This window comes from Pongo abelii, chromosome 18, assembly GCF_028885655.2.
Source record: "Pongo abelii isolate AG06213 chromosome 18, NHGRI_mPonAbe1-v2.0_pri, whole genome shotgun sequence".
In the NCBI taxonomy this organism is placed as follows: domain Eukaryota; kingdom Metazoa; phylum Chordata; class Mammalia; order Primates; family Hominidae; genus Pongo; species Pongo abelii.
Genome location: NC_072003.2, coordinates 2,848,432 through 2,867,747, shown reverse-complemented (window position 1 = coordinate 2,867,747; position 19,316 = coordinate 2,848,432). Strand labels below are relative to the sequence as shown.

Below are 19,316 nucleotides of genomic sequence, written 5' to 3'. Positions count from 1 at the left end.
TGTATTTTTAGTAGAGACAGAGTTTCACTATGTTGCCCAGGCTGGTCTCAAACTCCTGACCTCAGGTGATCCCCACGGCTCAGCCTCCCAAAGTGCTGTGATTACAGGTGTCAGCCACTGCGCCCGACCTGAACTCATTTTCCCTTGTCATTTAGGTTATCATTTGTTCTGCTTGTTTTGTTTTTTTGTTTGTTTGTTTGTTGAGATGGAATTTCGCTCCTGTTGCCCAGGCTGCAGTGCAGTGGCACAATATTGGCTCACAGCAACCTCTGCCTCCCAGGTTCAAGCAATTATCATGCCTCAGCGTCCCGAGTAGCTGGGATTACAGGCACCTGCCAGTACGCCCAGCTAATTTTTTGTGTGTTTTTAGTAGAGACTGGGTTTTGCCATGTTGGCCAGGCTGGTCTCAAACTCCTGACCTCAGGTGATCAGCTGACCTCGGCCTCCCAAAGTGCTGGGATTACAGGGGTGAGCCACCGTGCCAGCTTTTTTTTTTTTTTTTTTTTTTTTTTTTTTGAGACAGAGTTTTGCTCTTGCCACCCAGGCTGGATTGCAATGGCAAGATCTCAGCTCACTGCAACCTCTGCCTCCCGGGTTCAAGCAATTCTCCTGTCTCAGTATCTGGGACTACAGGCACGTGCCACCACGCCTGGCTGATTTTTGTATTTTTGGTAGAGATGGGGTTTCACCATGTTGGCCAGGCTCATCTTAAACTCCTGGCCTCAGGTGATCCACCCACCTCGACCTCCCAAAGTGCTGGGATTACAGGGATGAGCCATCACGCCCAGCCTTGTTCTGCTTGTTTTGAATATGGATTTCATCCTGAAGCAGATGTAGAGCAACACAGAGTGGGTGAGACAGTTTTGTCTGTTCAGTTAGGAGGAGGTTTGTTTGTTTGTTTGTTTAGAGATGGAGTCGCCCTATATTACTCAAGGTGGTTTGTAACTCGTGGGCTCAAGCCATCCTTCCACGTCAGCCTCCTAACACTGGGAGGCTGCACAGGGATGCCCCACTCCGCAGCTAGCTGGGACAACAAGTGCATGCCACACACTCGGCTAACTTTTTAAAAATTTATTATTTGTAGAGATGGGGTCTTGCTATGTTGCCCAGGCCGGTCTCAAACTCCTGAGATCAAGTGATTCTCCCACCTCAGCTTCCCAAAGCACTGGGATTACAGGTGTGAGCCACCACACCCAACCAATTTATTTTATTTGTAGGAGCCCTTTTTCTCCTTCAGACACTAGATTAAATAAGTGTCTTTATAATATCAATGGCAGGAAATCAGTAAGACTTACTTGATTGCTTGCATAACAATCAAAATGGCATTTTCTTCAGAATGGACTTTAATATTATTAATTAAGGGCCACCGGCCAGGTGCGGTGGCTCATGCCTGTAATCTCAGCACTTTGGGAGGCCAATGCAGGCGGATCATATGAGGTCAGGAGTTTGAAACCAGCCTGGGAAATATGGTGACACCCTGTCTCTACTAAAAATACAAAAATTAGCCAGGTGTGGTGGTGGGCGCCTGTAATCCCAGGTACTCAGGAGGCTGAGGCAGGAGAATTGTTTGACCCTGGGAGGCAGAGGCTGGAGTGAGCCGAGATCACAGCACTGCACTCCAGCCTGAGTGAGAGAGTAAGACTGTGTCTCCAAAAACAATAATAATAATAATAATAATTAAGGGTATTTTTAAAAGTTGGATTATCTTCAATACTTAGTCATTAATTTTCTCTTAAAAATTTGGGAAACATTTTGCCTATTCCTCAAAAAATTAAATGAAGAATTACCATTTGCTCCAGCAATTCCACTTCTGGGTATATTCACAGAAGAACTGAAAGCAGTGTCTCAAAGAGATATCTGTACACCTGGCCGGGCGCGGCGGCTCACGCCTGTAATCCCAGCACTTTGGGAGGCTGAGGCGGGTGGATCACGAGGTCAGGAGATCAAGATCATCCTGGCTAACACGGTGAAACCCCATCTCTACTAAAAAATACAAAAAAAAATTAACTGAGCATGGTGGCGGGCGCCTGTAGTCCCAGCTACTCATGAGGCTGAGGCAGGAGAATGGCGTGAACCCGGGAGGCGGAGCTTGCAGTGAGCCGAGATCGCGCCACTGCAGTCCGGCCTGGGCGACAGAGCGAGACTCTGTCTCAAAAAAAGAAAAAAAAAAAAGAGATATTTGTACACCCAAGTTCAAGCATCATTATTCACAATAGCCAAAAGGTGGAAACAGGCCAGGAGCAGTGGCTCACGCCTGTAATCCCAGCACTTTGGGAGGCCGAGGCGGGCGGATCACCTGAGGTCGGGAGTTCGAGACCAGCCTGACCAACATGGAGAAACCCCATCTCTACTAAAAATATAAAAAAATCAGTCTGGCTTGGTGGCAGATGCCTGTAATCCCAGCTACTTGGGAGGCCGAGGCCGGAGAATCGCTTGAACCCCAGAGGCAGAGGTTGCAGTGAGCTGAGATTGTGCCACTGCACTCCAGCCTGGGAGACAGAGCGAGACTCCATCTCAAAAAAAAAAAAAAAAAGAAAGAAAGAAAAGAATACACTAAGAAGTGACAGAATATTGGCACAGAGAATATCTTGAGTATTCTAAATATGTATGCCAATACTCCAATAATATCATAATAAAATTGTCATTGGAGTTGGCATGGAAGAAGCCCAGCGTGGCAGGTGGAGTAACAGCCTCACCAGATATCTATGTCCTAATCCCCAGATCAGTGAGTACATGACCTTATATGGCAAAAAGATATTTTACAGGTGTGATTAAGTTAATGACCTTGAGGTGGAGAAATTATCCCAGCCCATCCCAGTGGGCCTAATCTAATCATAGGAGTTGGCTTTTAGCAGAAAACCTTTCCCAGCTGTGATTAAGGAGAAATTTGATGATAGATGAAGAGTCACAGAGATGCAAAGTGAGAATCCAGCCCACCATTGCTGGCTCTGCAGATGGAGGAAGGGGCCACACAAGGAATACAGTGGCCCATACAAGCTGGGAACAGCCCTCAGCTGACAGCCAATGAGAAAGCTAGGACCTCAGCCCTAAAACTCAAGAAGCTGAATTCTGCCAACAACCCGAATGATCAGGAAATACATTATTTCCTAGAACATACAGAAAGGAACACAGACAGGGCTAGGAGGCTGAGGCAGGCAGATCACCTGAGGTCAGGAGTTCGAGACTGCCCTCAGCACCCCCTCAGCCTCCCTCCCATGCTCATCAGCGCCCAAAGTCCGGAGGTGGCCAACGTGGCAGGGGACTGGCACGTCAGCACTGCTCCAACACGGGCACACCCAGCCAGGTTCCAACAGCACCTGGTCTCGGCCTCAACTTTGCTCTGAAATTGGAGTAGGCAACTGGAAACAGGGAGAAGCTAGGCAGCAAGAGCAGGCGCTTTGAGCCTGTGGGGGCCGGGGGGCTTCCTGGGCCCCTGAGAGCACAGGGATGCCCCGGTCCGCAGCTACAGCTGGGTGGCTGCCGATGTGCCCGGGAAGGCAGGGCTTCCCACCCTGCCAACTCAGAAGGGGCAGGGCTCCCGTCTGTTCCCAGCCCCTCCAGCTCCATGAAGGGCACAGGCCCGGCCACGCTTCCCCCACTGCAGCTGGTGTCTTCACAGCAGCCACTCCAGACGGGCCACCGCTGCCATCACTGGGACATCCCCCAGTTGTCATCCTTATAATCCCTCTTGGGTTTCTCCTCATTTGGATTCCCCACATCCTGGATTTCTTGTCTTCCTCCTTCTCAGTTTACACCTTGTTTAGGTGAAACACATCTTCCAGTAATCTCGTCAGGGTAAAGAGCTAGTGCAATGACAGCACAATCGCGACAGTGCCAGCTTTCCTATCTCCTGAGTTACAGTGTCATAATAAGCACTGACTGCCCTCTAGACTTGGTGCACAGTTATCCTTCCAGAATCTCCCTCACCATCAGCCTAAAGCTTTCCTTCAGTACTCCACCATGTTCCACCTCTGTATTTCACAGACCACACCTTGTACTTTCTTGATTCTTTACTCCTTTAGCAGAAGAGCATCTTTCCTCTGGTGGTTTTCCAAGAATTATGCATAGGGAGTAAATTTTTTTCTCTTTTGTAGAGATGGGGTCTCACTGTGTTGCCCAGGCTGGTCTCCAACTCTTGAACTCAAGGATTCCTTCTGTCTCAGTCTCCCAAAGTGTTTCAATTACAGTCGTGAGCCACCATGTCTGGCCAAATGTTTTGAGAACTTTCAAGCATGAAATTATCTGGTTTTATTTATTTATTTATTTATTTTTTATTTTTTAGACAGAGTCAGGGCCGTCACGGTGGCTCACGCCTATAATCCCAGCACTATGGGAGGCTGAGGTGGTGGGATCACGAGGTCAGGAGTTTGAGACCAGCCTGGCCAACATGGCGAAACCCCATCTCTACTAAAATACAAAAAAGAAAAAAGAAAAAAAGAAAGAAAAAGAAAAAGAAGTTACCTGGGCATGGCTGTGCATGCCTGTAATCCCAGCTACTTGGAAGGCTGAGACAGAAGAATCGCTTGAACACAGGAGGCGAAGGTTGCAGTGAGCAGAGATCACACCACTGCACTCCAGCCTGGGAGGCGATAGAGTGAAACTCTGTCTCAAAGAAAAAAAAAGAGTCTTGCTGTGTCGCCCAGGCTGGAGTGCAATGATACAATCTCAACTCACTGCAATCTCCACCTCCCAGGTTCAAATGATTCTCCTGCCTCAGCCTCCCCAGTAGCTGGGATTACAGGTGTGCACCACCACGCCTGGCTAATTTTTGTATTTTCAGTAGAGACGGGGTTTCACCACAATGGCCAGGCTGGTCTTGAACTCCTGGACTCAAGTAATTGCCTGCCTCGGCCTCCCAAAGTGCTGGGATTACAGGTGTGAGCCACCCCTGGCCGAAAATGTCTGTATTTCACTTTCACACCTGACTGAGAGTGTGCTTCTTACTGACCAGCACCCTTCCCTCTTCCTTTCACCATGCCCAGACATGACTTATAACCTTAGAAAACTGTCCCCCTTCCAGAGAGTTGATAAATGTCCAATTCAATTTTTTTTTTTTTTTTTTTGAGACAGAGTCTCGCTCTGCCACCAGGCTGAAGTGCAGTGGCACGATCTCGGCTCACTACAACCTCTGACTCACAGGCATGAGCCATGGCACCCAGCCCCAATTCTATTTTTTAAGGGAGGGACTGATTATTTTAAAAACATGGCCAGGCACAGTGGCTCACACCTGTAATCCCAGCACTTTGGGAGGCCGAGGCGGGTGGATCACCTGAGGTCAGGAGTTCTAGACTAGCCTGGCCAACATGGTGAAACTCCGTCTCTATTAAAAATACAAAAATTAGCTGGGCATGGTGGCACATGCCTGTAATCCCAGCAACTAGCGGGGCTGAGGCAGGAGAATCGCTTGAACCTGGAAGGCAGAGGTTGCAGTGAGCTGAGATCGTGCTACTGCACTCCAGCCTGGGAAACAGAGCGAGACTCTGTCTCAAAAAAAAAAAAAAAACATAAAAATCTTTCTGGATTGTAATGCCCTCTTCATTTGTTTGGTGGGTGGTGTGAGGAAGGGGCCCATTCTCAGCCCTGGGTCCATGGGCTCCAGGCACAGGGACATGGAAGCGAGGTTTGGGTTCCCAATCCTCTAATTGCCGGCGTGGCTGTGCCTTGTTCTTCAGGAGCCCAACTTTCTCTGGCGTCCTCGCTTTCTGATCTGCATCTTTTTTTTTTTTTTTTTTTTTTTTGAGACAGAGTCTCGCTCTGTTGCCCAGGCTGGAGTGCAGTGGCAAGATCTTGGCTCACCGCAAGCTCCGCCTCCTGGGTTCAGGCCATTCTCCTGCCTCAGCCTCCCGAGTAGCTGGGACTACAGGCGCCCGCCACCGCGCCCAGCTAATTTTTTGTATTTTTAGTAGAGACGGGGTTTTACCGTGTTAGCCAGGACGGTCTTGATCTCCTGACCTCGTGATCCACCCGCCTCGGCCTCCCAAAGTGCTGGGATTACAGGCGTAAGCCACTGCGCCCGGCCCTGATCTGCATCTTGACTTTTGTCACTTTCTTGATTGTAAGGCAGAGACACCCTTAGAGGAATGGGCTTAAAAGGAGGGTTAGGGAGCAGACACCAAGGAACACACAGAACGATGCCAAGAGGAAATAGTTACCTGAGAGGCTCTAAGACTGCCTCTGAGATCCCATCAGTGACCTGACCATCGGGTGCTGGAGAAATGTGGTCACCCAGACACTTTGAAACACTTTCCGTGGTTGATAATTATTCTTCTCCTTTTTTTTTTTTTTTTTTTTTTTTGAGATGGGGTCTCACTGTCTCCCAGGCTGGAGTGCAGTGTTGCAATCTCGTGTCATTGCCATCTCCGCCTCCTGGGTTCACCTGATTCTCCTGCCTCGGCCTCCTGAGTAGCTAGGATCACAGGCGCCAGCCACCACGCCCGGCTAATTTTGTATTTTAGTAGAGACGGGGTTTCACCGTGTTGGCCATCCTGGTCTCGAACTCCTGACCTCAGGTGATCTGCCTGCCTTGGCCTCCCACAGTGCTGAGATTACCGGTGTAAGCCACTGCACCCAGCCCGTCGCGGTTTATAATTAGAGATTTCTCTGCTAAATGATGTCCTCTCCCTCACACTGTGAGGTGAGGTCTGTTTGGGTCACCTCTGTATTCCCCAAACCTGGGACAGTATTGGGCTCATATCTGCTCAGAAATGACTGACTGAATGAATGAATGAATAAATACATGAATGAATACGTTTGGAGTCTCCTCTTCCCACTCCTCGCCCTCCCTCTTTCCCTCCAGAACCCCAGGGGCTGCCCAGCCCGCCTCCCACCCCCAACCTGGGAACTCCAGGGACTAGACGGGGAGGGAAGGGTGGGAGCAGGCGGCGGAGGCAGAGGCGCGGGGGGGCGGGGCTAGGGAGGGCGGTGCGGGGAGCCGGAGCCCGGACCAGGAGGCTGGGAGCGCCCCTTCTGCACCCCCGGCCGCCCGCGCCGCGCCCTGCGCCCACCAGAGGGCAGCACCATGACGCGAGCGGACAAGGCTGAGGCGGAAACGGCCGCACCCCCAGCCCCGCCCGGAGCCTCCAGGCCCCGCCCAGCCCGCGAGTACCGCCCCCCGGCGCCGGCGGGGAAACTGAGGCCCGGCGCCCCCGACCCCACGGCCCGGCCCCACTCTCTCTGACGTCAGCTTCGTGCCCCAAATAACTTCCTCCCCGAGCCTCTTCCGCCGCGGCGCCGCGCCCAGAGCCAGGCTGGGACACCGAAACGGTCACCCCGGCCCTGTCTTCCCGGAGCCGCTTCCGCCCCGCCTGGTGCCAGGAAGCCCCCGCCCCACCCAAGCGATGGCAGCCGGGGCCGGGGTCGGCCGCCTGGGCCGCGCTGGCGCGCGCCTGAGGAACTTCTGGGGCCTGGTGTCCCGGGAGGAGGGTCGCTGCGGCCAACCCCGGACCCCGCCCCATGTCCCATCGCCTCCCCTGCCCTTGGCCCCGCAAACACCCCTGGCCTTGACTTTCCCACCAGCGCGGCCCAGCCCCGCTGTGTTCCATCGGCGTTCAATAAAATACTGAATGAGGCCGGGCGCGGTGGCTCACGCCTGTAATCCCAGCACTTTGGGAGGCCGAGGAGGGCGGATCACAAGGTCAGGAGATCGAGACCAGCCTGGCCAACACGGTTAAACCCCGTCTCTACTAAAAATACAAAAAATTAGCCGGGCGTGATGGCACGCACCTGTGGTCCCAGCTACTCAGGAGGCTGAGGCACGAGAATGGCTTGAACCTGGGAGACGGAGCTTGCAGTGAGCCGAGACTGCGCTCCAGCCTGGGCGACAGAGCGAGACTCCGTCTCAAAAAATTAAAAAAATAATAATGAATGAAGCTGGACGGACTTCGCGTGCACCGCGGTCAGCTCGGGGTCTGCTGGGGCGTCTGGGTCAGCTCAGGGTCCAGGAACCGAGGCCAACGGCACCCCGTGCTGCGCTGGGGTGAGGGCTCTGCCCTGGGGTCTCGGGGTTCAGGGCCAGGTCACGGAGGAGTCGGCTCTGGGCGCTTCCTTCCTGAGGAGAGGAGCTGGGCGGGCCGGGCCGACGGGTTGGGCGGCATAGCCGGGCCTGTGCTCATCTCCAGCATAAAACTCCACTTCATGGAGCCTGCACCTCGCTCGTGCTCCAAGGCTTCTGCCACCGCCGACCACGGCCCTGCGCCCCAGCCAGGCCTGAGGACATGAGGCGGCCCGCGGCGGTGCCGCTCCTGCTGCTGCTGCTGTGTTTTGGTGAGTCGCGAAGGTGCAGGGTTCTGGTGGTGCAGTCCCCCAACAGGCCCTGCTGCACTGCCTGGGGCTCCGGCTCAACCCCCTACTCCCTGGGACAGGCCGGGGCTGTGGGACAGGCCATTATCCTTCCTGCCCCTGAGCAGGTGGGAAGGCTCCAGATGTGCCAACTGGAGAGTCCAAAGTGGGGAGGGCAGTGTGGGAGGTGTGCACACAGGCCCCAGAGGACCCCACCGGCGTAACTGGGCAGAGCCTCCTCCCATGCCTTTCCGCGGGCACTGGTGTGCCAGCTCTGGCCAGGCTCCCTGCTTCCTGCCACCTCGGCCTCTCCCCCCATTCTCTAGGTGAGGACAGGGGCCTCCTATGTGCAGGGTGTGAACTCAGGCTCCAAGTGCCCGGACCATCATCCTCGGGGTGGAAGGTGGCCAAGCCGAGGGCTGCTGCCTATGCCCAGAAGCCCCAGCAGGCTGGCTGTGGGCTCAGTAGAGAGCTGGGGGCAGGGGGTGCAGGTGGCAGAGGGCCCTGTCTCCTGCTGACAGAGGAACTGGCGATGCGCCACCATGCCCTCTCCCAGTCCTGGGTCAGGGACAGCAGGGGCCAGCCAGGGGGCCCCACCTGCCAGGGCCCTCCCTGCAGGCTGGGACACTCTCTGTCAGGGAAACCCTCTCACATTCCTGGGCTAGCCTGGCTAGCCTGGCAGCCACCACACTTCCCTGTCCTCAAGTCACCTCCCAGGGCTGGGTCAGGTCATCCCAGGCTGCAGCTTAGCCAGGACTCCAGGCTTCCTCGTTCTCCTGGGTAGGAGGGCACCAGGGTGGCCCATCAGTGGCCTGGCCTCCCCTGCCCCATCCCCCCAGCCTCCCAGCACAAGGATGATGGTGCCCTCTGAGCAAGCCATCTGCACAGGAGGTGGAAGGCAGTGACTGCCCCTGAGCGGGGTGAGGAACCAAGGTCATTGCCAAAACTCTTTGGCAATGAGTTTTGCAGTCGATTCACTAACAGCTGTGACCAGAGGCTGGACTCCTGGACAGGTCCTCACTCCCAGCCCGAGGGTGGCACTCCCACCTGGTCTCTGGCTGGTACCCACTAAGATTCACCATCCCCACCAGCTACCAGCGAATCACAGGCCCAGGCCCCAAACAATGCTCCTGACACCCCCGGCACCCCTAGCTGTTGCTTCCAGCCCCCACAGGGCGCCCACCCTGAAGGGCTCAGCTGTCCACATCACCCATTTCCAATCAGCCCCCACAGCCACACTTGTGTCCGTCCACACATTGCCTGAGATCAGGCCCCCCAGATGCAGCCCTTGCCTTCTCGGAGCTCCTGGGCTAAAATAAGACTTGATTCTGGCTCCAGGGTGATGTAGGCAGAGCTCCCATCAGAAGGACAGAGCGCTCAAGAGAGAGTATGGGGCTTCCAAGATAGACAATGCAAGCAAGCAAGGAAGGCTTCCTGGAGGAGGCAGCATTCAGTTGGGCCTTGATCTCTAGATCACAACTAGGACTTGGCTGGGAGCGGTGGCTCACGCCTGTAATCCCAGCACTTTGGGAGGCCAAGGTGGGTGGATCACGGGGCCAGGAGATCGAGACTATCCTGGCTAACATGGTGAAACCCCTCTCTACTAAAAATATAAAAAAATTAGCTGGGCTTGGTGGCGGGCCCCTGTAGTCCCAGCTACTCTGGAGGCTGAGGCAGGAGAATGGCGTAAGCCCGGGAGGCGGAGCTTGCAGTGAGCCGAGATCGTGCCACTGCAATCCAGGCTGGGCGACAGAGTGAGACTCCGTCTTAAAAAAAAAAAAAAAAGACTAGGACTTATGGAGACCAGGGGAAGGGCATCCAGATTGTGGGGTGAGGGGAGCAAGCACTCAGAGACCAGAAGACTCTGCCTAAATGAGAAGTACAGGGCTACTTTAGGAAGGATCTGCATGGGGAGGAGGCATCACTGAAGGGGGCAGTGCTCAGGTAGGGAGCATGGAGACACAGCTCCTGCAGACTCCCAGAGGGCGAGAAGGCCTGACAGTGCGCGCCCTTCTGCAAGCAGGAGCCTCAGGCTTGGAAGGAGCAAGGGGTCGGGGGGCGGGGGCCCGGGAATAACCCTCCTGGGAGTGTTTGCATTTTAAAGGGCAATTAATTAGCACAAATTAATGAGCAGAGCATCCAGGGCAGACTCTCCATTTCCCGTTGCCCCGACCCCGCTTCTGCAGGGCACCCCTTTGCCTGCCCTGCACCTTCTCCAACTCCTCCTGCCCATCCACAGCTGCCCCCTCACCGCCTGCTGCCTTATCGTCCAGCAACCCCCAGGGGTGTCTCTGCCCTCCAGTGGTGTTGGGGAGGGTGCCCCCCAGGCTGTGAGGCAGACAGGAAGGAAGAGGATGCCGTAAAAACCCTGGGGGTGCTTGGGCCCTCCATGGCCACTCCCTGTCCCCACAGCCCCTCAATTCCAGGGGACTGGTTATCTTTTCCGAGCAGAGTGAAGACATGGTCCATAGCAGCTGGCCCGGGCACCGGAAGGCACTGGGGGTTAAGGGGAAGCTGAGGGCCTAGGTGTGGGGAGGTGGCTGTTCTAACCCCTCCCCAGCTACGGGCAAATCTGCCCCCACAGAATCAGACGCGCGGAGTGCAGGGGTGGTGAGAGGACTCTCTCAAGGCCAGGAAGTTCCAGGCTTTGCTACCCTGGGGCTGTACACTATGGTCCTGGCTGGGGTCTCCAAGCTGGGGTAGAGGCTCCAGTGTTTGGCTAAAGGCCCAGCAAGAGGCCCTTTGTGTCCTGGGGTGTGGGAGGCAATGGACCCCAGAAAATATGTTCCCATCCTTGGTTCCCCCGAACGACCCCATATTTTACTTCTCTTCCTGGCCCCTCACATTATCCACTCCAAGGCCCCCTTGCACAGCCCAGCAGGGGGTCCTGGGCCTCGCCTGCCGAGCCTGCTGCATGCCTGGGAGAGGGGTCAGCTCTTGGGACTCTGGAATCTTGAGAAGGCTGATCCCTGGTGGCCAGTGCAGACCACTGTACCTTCTCTACTCCCCTGAGGCCAGGGAGAAGCCTGTGGGGCTCGGGCCTCAGCCTCAGGACCAAAGTGAGACTTGGGGAAGGAGCTCATTCCAGAGCAGACTGTGAGAGCACATGGGCAGCTCAAATGTAGAGACAGCTCCCGGGCCTCTTCTGCTCTGAGCTGTTCCGGGAGGAAAGGCCAACCCTACGGTGCCAGGGCTGGAGGCTGGACCCTCCCCAGAAACTTCCAGACAAGGATGGGTGTGGAGTGTGGAGGGAGAGAACCCTTGCCAGGATGAGAAGGGGACATCTAGCCTGGGGATCCCTTCACTGGTATCTCCTGACCGGCTCCCCATGTGGCAAGGAGCATCCACCCTTGCAGATAAGCTCTGGCCCATGAGCCTGGGCCTAAGCATATGGCAGAGCCAGCCCTGGGGGTGGGGGGAACTGCAGGCCCTTGGGCTCTCCTGTGAGGTCCCTCTGTGGACTGTCCCTCTGTGGACTGTCCCTCTGGAGTCCTCAGGAGCTGGGGAGGGTCAGTGGAGAGGGGCTGCAGGGTTGGGGACGGCAGGCCAGACTGCAGCTGGCCTGGCTGATCACCCTTTCCTCACTTGCAGGGTCTCAGGGGGCCAAGGCAGCAACAGGTAAGCACCCAAGGCCCTGGGGTGGGAGGGACAGGAGCCGGCTGGACTGAGCCAGGGACACTCACACCCAGAGGGAATTCGGAATGCACAGGACACTGGGGAATTCCAGAGGAGGGGAAAGTGGGGGCTGCGTGGAACTGGAGCCCAGAAAGGAAACGAGGAGGAAGGTCCACACAGGAGCAGGACGGGCAGCACAGAGCATTGAGGCGCGGCGCAGGATGAGGGCGGCGGGGTCTGAGGATCACCCTGAACAATGACTGGCCCCCTCTGGGTGGCTCCCTTGCAGAGGGCATGACACCCGTTCCATCCTTCCAGGCACCTGTTTGGGTCAGGCCCTGGGACAAGACCCTTCCCTGGGTTATCTCAGTGCCTCCGTGGCCCCCAAGAGGCAGCTGTTAGGTTGCCCTTCCTGGCGAGGAGAGTAAGACTTGCGGGGCAGCTGGGGAGGGGTCTGCCTGTATCCCAGACTGCCCCGAAGCCCAGGCCTCCGACTTCCCCAAGGTCTTCGGGCAGGTCAGGGGCAGGAGGGCCGAGGACTGGAGTGTGAGGCTGAGAGCTAGGCCTCGGCCATGGAACCAGCCCCAGTGAGCGCCCCCACCCGCTCCCCATGCTCCCCCAGCCTGTGGTCGCCCCAGGATGCTGAACCGAATGGTGGGCGGGCAGGACGCGCAGGAGGGCGAGTGGCCCTGGCAAGTCAGCATCCAGCGCAACGGAAGCCACTTCTGCGGGGGCAGCCTCATCGCGGAGCGGTGGGTCCTGACGGCCGCGCACTGCTTCCCCAAGTGAGTCCGCCCGCCCCTGCCCCCGCCCATAGCGCTGACAGCGCCCCGTGCGCGACCGGTTCAGCACCGTGGACAGCGTCCGCCGCGCCAAATCCTGCGGGTGACCTCTCTGGGGGCTCCGGGTCCAGCCCCGCCGCCTTCCCAGCTTAGGAAGTTGGACCTTAGGTCCAACTCCAGGGCTAACCTCCAGTTGCAACCGCTGCTCCCGCCCACGGGAGGCGCCTCGCACCGCCCCCCGACCCCCTCCATCCCCTGCACCCACTCACCCACTCCCTGTGGGTCCCGGCAGGCTCTGCCCACCGGCCCGTCCTGGCCTTTCCCCATCCCGCACACACCTCAGCTCCAGGACACTCTTCCCGGGAGGAACTCTGCTCACAAAGCCCAAGGACCAGACAGAACGGCCCTTCCTCCCCTCACCCACCTGAGCCACCCCAGAAAGCCCTGAGCAGAGGCCAGGCCACCCAGCCCTCCGCCATGTATGAACCACCTGGCCCCACACCTTCCAGGTGTCCCAAACCCCTCACCTCACACCTCACCACCACAGCTCTAATTATTTTAAAACCCACATCTTTTTCTTTTTTTTTTCTTCTTGATCTTTAAAAGAATATCATGACAAAAAAAAAAAAACCACATCTTAAATTCAGATACGGCCAGGCACGGTGGCTCACACCCATAATCCCAGCACTTTGGGAGGCCAAGGCGGGCAGATCAGTTGAGCCCAGGAGTTCAAGACCAGCCTGGGCAACATAGCAAGACCCTGTCTCTATTAAAAATAAAAATAAAAATAAAAAAACCCAGGTGCAGTGGTGCCTGTGGTCCCAAGTACTCAGGAAGCTGAGGTGGGAAGATGGCCTGAGCCCAGGAGTTGGAGGCTGCAGTGAGCTACAGATGCGCCGCTGCACTCCAGCCTGGGTGACAGAATGAGAACTCTGTCTCTCGGGGAAAAAAAAAAATCGGAAACTGGGGCTGAGAGAGGGCAGGTCACCTGCCAGAGGCCCGCAGGTGGGGCTGGCCCTGCTGCACCTGGAGGGTGGTTCTCTCCCAGCCAGCCTTTCAGGTAGGCACTGTGACTGTCCCCACAGCACAGGTGAGAAAGCTGCATCACAGAGAACTTGTTAGGTGACTTGCCCAAGGCCACACAGCGGCCAGGGGTGGAGGTGGAAATGTGAGTCGGGCGGTCTGGCTTCAATGTCAACACGCGTCACCGCTGCACCTGGCTGTCCTAGAGATGGTTCTCGAAGACAGTGTGCAGAGACAGGTGTGGGGCATGGTGGTGGCCAGAGGATCCCCAGCCCTTCCCGGGCCTGTCCCCACATAAGGGGCCGCCTCACGCCGCCTTTCTGTCTCTCCTGCCAGCACCTCTGAGACGTCCCTGTACCAGGTCCTGCTGGGGGCAAGGCAGCTAGTGCAGCCGGGGCCACATGCTATGTATGCCCGGGTGAGGCGGGTGGAGAGTAACCCCCTGTACCAAGGCATGGCCTCCAGCGCGGACGTGGCCCTGGTGGAGCTGGAGGCACCAGTGACCTTCACCAATTACATCCTCCCCGTGTGCCTGCCTGACCCCTCGGTGATCTTTGAGACGGGCATGAACTGCCGGGTCACCGGCTGGGGCAGCCCCAGTGAGGAAGGTAAAGGGACAGGGCTGGGAAAGAATGGGGGATGTGCCTCAAGAAGGCCCAGGGCGGCTTGGGGACCACTCTGAACCCACAATCTTCCTGTTGCTATATTAATACATACACATGGTCTCTGTTCACACAGGTGGGGCTGAGGGGAGCAGCAGCAGACCCAGAAGGAAGAGGGAGTGAAGGGAGAGGGGGACAGAAAGGGCCCAGCCTGCTGCCTGGAAGGAGGGAGGATGTCTGCCCCACAGTGCCCTAAGCCAGAGATGGTCTAAACATGAGGAAACGACAGGCAGGATGGAGGGGTGGTTCCCAGCGCCGTGGGTTCTTGATGAGGAAGTCCGTTGAGCCCCGGGCTGTTCCGCCTCTCTCCAGACCTCCTGCCTAAACCGTGGATCCTGCAGAAACTCGCTGTGCCCATCATCGACACGCCCAAGTGCAACCTGCTCTACAGCAAAGACATCGAGTTTGGCTACCAACCCAAAACCATCAAGAATGACATGCTGTGCGCCGGCTTCGAGGAGGGCAAGAAGGACGCCTGCAAGGTGGGAGCTATGTGGTGTCCATGGGGACTCAGTCCCCACCTCCAGGCCCTGGGCAGGGTGGGACCATGCCCCGCTCCATGGGCTGTACATTCAACCAGCTGAGCAGTTTGTTTTGAAAAGGCAGATTCCAGGGCCGGGTGCGGTGGCTCACGCCTGTAATCCCAGCCCTTGGAGAGGCCAACGAGGGTGGATCACAAGGTCAGGAGATTGAGACCATCCTGGCTAACACGGTGAAACCTCGTCTCTACTAAAAATACAAAAAATTAGCCGGGCGTGGTGGCGGGCGCCTGTAGTCCCAGCTAACTCGGGAGGCTGAGGCAGGAGAATGGCGTGAACCCGGGAGGCGGAGCTTGCAGTGAGCCGAGATCGCACCAGTGCACTCCAGCCTGGGCGACAGAGCGAGACTCCATCTCAAAAAAAAAAAAAAAAAAAAGAAAAAGCAGATTCCTGGACCCCACCCCAGGAGGATCAGAGTCAGTGGGTCTGGAGTGGCGCACAGGAAACTGCATTTTCAACACACACATACCCTACTTGATCTGGGGACACTAAAGAATAGGCACTTTAGACAATCGGACTGGCAGGGGAGGGGGAGCCGGGCAGAGAGGCTCTGGGATGGAGAGAAGGAATCCAGTGTGGAGCTACGTGCCTCCTGTGTGGCTGCAACTGAGTCTCTGGGAACTCAAGGTGGGCTCTGACGGTGCTTCTGCGTCCCCCGCAGGGTGACTCGGGCGGCCCTCTGGTTTGCCTCGTGGGTCAGTCGTGGCTGCAGGCCGGGGTGATCAGCTGGGGTGAGGGCTGCGCCCGCCAGAACCGCCCAGGTGTCTACATCCGTGTCACCGCCCACCACAACTGGATCCATCGGATCATCCCCAAACTGCAGTTCCAGCCAGTGAGGTCGGGCGGCCAGAAGCGACACCCCCGGGGCCAGGAGCCCCTAGAGCAGAGCTCTGCGCCCAGCCTGGCTGCCCACACCATCCTGCTGGTCCTCCCAGCGCTGCTGTTGCACCTGTGAGCCCCACCAGACTCATTTGTAAATAGCGCTCCTTCCTCCCCTCTCAAATACCGTTATTTATGTTTCTTCCAATAAAAACCCAGCCTGTGTGCCAGCTGCCCACGTAGGGATCCTTGGGGGACCCCGGCGGGTGAGGAGCTGTGAGTTGTGGGATGAAGCCCAAGTGGGAGATGCGGAGGGCTCTGGTCATCTCTGAATCAGCAGAAGAGAGCTGCAGCTGGTGCCTGAGGCGAGGACAGCACCAGAGCATGGGACCCCTGTCATGGGCCCCGCACAGGAGGCCACCTGCTGCCACCTGTGCCTCTGTTCTCTCACCTTAAAGGCCGCCCCAGGGTGGGCACTGGGGACAGCGACGGACACAGGTGGAAAGACCCTCAGGGCCATGCAGGAGCCGTGCCGGGGCAAGAGGAGGGCATGGAGGGGCTGGCTGGGCAGGGGCACCTCAGCCTCCCAAGCCTGCACTTCTGGCTGCCCGTGTCTCGGTGCCACCCAACTTTTCTAAACCACTTCAGCAGGAGTGGTGACAGTTGTCCCCTCGGGTGGGTGCCCACACCTGTGCTTTCCTGCGCCACTGCTCCTGGCACCTTTCGTCTCCCTGTGCCCCGGCGTCTCCCCTTGACCCTTGGCTCCTCTTCCTCGCCCCATCCCTCAGTCTCCACCCCCATGCAGGAGTCCAGAGCAGCACGTGGCGGCAAGGGGGGTAGGTTGGACATGCATATCACACCCACACGCACCCTTGCACACGCACACAGGCACTGTGGCCTGCACAGCACCAGGAAGAAATCAGGCCCTGGGTATTCACCAAGGAATCAAACCAACACCCACTCAGCAAGCAGCTGCTGGGGACCAGCCCTGGGGACATCGTGGTGAGCAAAACAAGAGGAATTCCCCGCTGGGCCCGACCCACCTCCCCAACGGCTGCCCAGTGGCCCCCGTGGGCCCTTTCTTGCACTCCTCCAGCCCAGGAGTGGGCCGGCAGGTCTGGGGGGCCTGTGCGCACAGCCCCATGGGGGAGCAGATGCACGAAGCCCAGGCGGAGGGAGAGGCAGGCCCAGGGAGCAGGACTGGGTGGTCCTAGCCGAGCAGGGACTGGCCAGGCCTCCCAGCCCCGGAGAACCCAGGGTGAACCTGCACCCTGCTCTGGGCTGTGCAAGGAGCCCCAGGCCCCCGTGGTCAGGGGGGAGGCTACAGGTTAGATGGTCTCAGGAGGGCAGCCCCTGCTGTCTTTGTGCTGAGACCCCACCCAGACCCAGGATGTCAACAGGCAGATGCCCGTGGGAGAGGAGCAGAAAACACTCTCTACAGAGACTAGGGGTTGAGAAGGGAAAACAGGTCTACTCCATGCAATTAACAGCTCCCACGAAGCATGCTGTGAGAAGGACGTTAGGAAGGGAACAGTCCAGGTTGCCACAGGTCCCTTTTCCATCCTGGGGCGGGGGTGCAGCTCAGACTTTGCACGCTGCTGCCAAGCAGGGCTCTGAGCCATCTGCCAGGTGGGCGGCAGCAGGGCCCCTGCCAGCTCCAGGAGGGACTCGAGGGAGAGCCTGGCACAGGCTGCGCACATTCCGTGGCTCACAGGGAGGTAGGCAGAGCGGGCGGCAGCCTTCATCCCCAGGCTCAGCTGGCCCATGTGCGCACACACACACACACACCACACCCATGCCACTCACAGGCACACACAACACATGCATGTCACATGCCACACACAGGCACACGCACACCACATACCAAGCACATGCCACATATCACATAAACACAGCACACACGTGCATTCCACACACACCATGTGCACATAGGCACACACCACAGCCATACCATGTACAGCCAGTAGGTACACACACACACACACACACACACACACACACGCACACACACACAGCGGGAGCCCCAGGAAAGAAGTCTGTGGGCTCCGTTCAGGCCAGAACTGCGGTGAGGGGTCAGCCACAGGCCAGGCCTCCCTGTGCCCAGCCCCAGGCCTGGGAACACTGGGGAGGAAGAGGTGGTCTGAGGGCAAAGTGACCCATCTTGGGGGGCACAGCTCAGTGCAGAGGTGCCGGAAGTCATTGTCCCTCACACAGATGCCATGTCAGGGCCTTGGTGGTTGCACTGTGGTGTCAGCTCTTCATCGCCCCAGCCGGCCACTGCCACGAGCTTCAGGAGGAAGGAGGGTGCTAGAAGTCCCTGCTGAGTGGACACCAATAAATGCAGGGATGTCAAGGAGGGTGGTGCCAGCTGCTGGAGGGCTCCAGTCATGGGCTCTACAGGAAGCCTGGGGAGGACGGGCACCCACGCAGGGCACCTGCATGTGCCCCAGCCCTGCCTCCTCTTCTGCCCTCACGCTGACTTCCTGGAGCCACAGGGCTGGGCCCCAGTCCCCACAGTGGGCGGGCTGTGCTGGAGCCCAAGGTCTGAGGAGGAACAGGGCTCCCTCCCTGCCCAGCAGACCCAGCGGCCCTGAGCATCCTCGGCTTCAGGACCCAAACTGTAGGGTCTGTCTCCTTTCCAGCCTTTTGCTTGGATGGGAGAACTGTTCCGGGCTTTGGCTGGGGACGCCTGCCACGCTGAGGCTTCTCCCAAGTGCCCACAACTCTACCTGGTCAAGGAGCTGTGAGGCCTAGCCAGGGTCCTGGTGGGAGTCGGGCAGCAGGAAGACCCCTTGGAGCAGAATCTGGGTCTCTCCCCTACTCCAATCCCCGTGCCAGCCTCATGCTGGGTACCCAGAAGCCCAGTCACCCACTCCACCCCTCACCAGGGCCCTGGGGTCAGGCTGGGCCAGCCACACACCTGGAAACAGGATGGACAAGGCCACTACAGCCTGAGGCTCTGTGACCTCAGACAGCCAGGCCCTGGGGGACACTGTGAATGGGAATCTCCCTGCGGAGGGGGGAGCGGAGAGTCCAACAGCCAAGGCTTCGTGGAGCAGCCACCAGGGGGAGTCACAGCAGCGGGCGAGGGGGTGCCAGGACCCCAGGACCTTCTCAGGAAGCTCCTGCTGTCACAACCCAGGCTGCAGGCTAAAGTGAGGGAAGAGAGGTGGATGCTTACTTGAGGTATCAGGACTTTCAAAAAAACATCACTTGAGCGGGGCGCAATGGCTCACGCCTGTAATCCCAACTGCTCAGGAGGCTGAGGCAGGAGGATCACTTGAGCCCAGCAGTTCAAGACCAGCCTGGGCAACATAGCAAGACCCCTGTCTCTTAAGGAAAAAAAAAGGCCCTTGTACATGGTCTCTGGTCCCCCGGGATGGGGGTATGCTATCTGCTGGAGGCAGGTGAGGGGTCCAGGCAGAGTGGGGTGCAGGGATGGGCTGTGCAGCTCTGATCCAGTGGCCCCTGCCAAGCCAGCACCCCGTGGACGGCCCAGCTCCGCCCTGCCCATCGACTGAGAGGCAGAGCCCTGAGTGAGCCACCGTGGCCAGTGGGGCTGGGCGGCTTGGAGGGGCAGCACCTTGGTCCAAGCGACC

The 19,316-nt window shown here is 57.7% G+C and overlaps 1 protein-coding gene across 1 annotated transcript; it reads left to right on the top strand.

Annotated features, from left to right (window-relative positions):
* Positions 1–7,176: 7,176 nt before the first annotated feature.
* Positions 7,177–18,621, top strand: PRSS27 (serine protease 27). The gene is made up of 6 exons (XM_024233799.3): positions 7,177–8,262; positions 11,869–11,895; positions 12,515–12,677; positions 14,034–14,305; positions 14,672–14,841; positions 15,560–18,621. The coding sequence occupies exons 1-6, from the start codon at positions 8,214–8,216 to the stop codon at positions 15,851–15,853; spliced, it is 975 nt and encodes a 324-aa protein (XP_024089567.3). The 5' UTR covers positions 7,177–8,213; the 3' UTR covers positions 15,854–18,621.
* Positions 18,622–19,316: the final 695 nt, after the last annotated feature.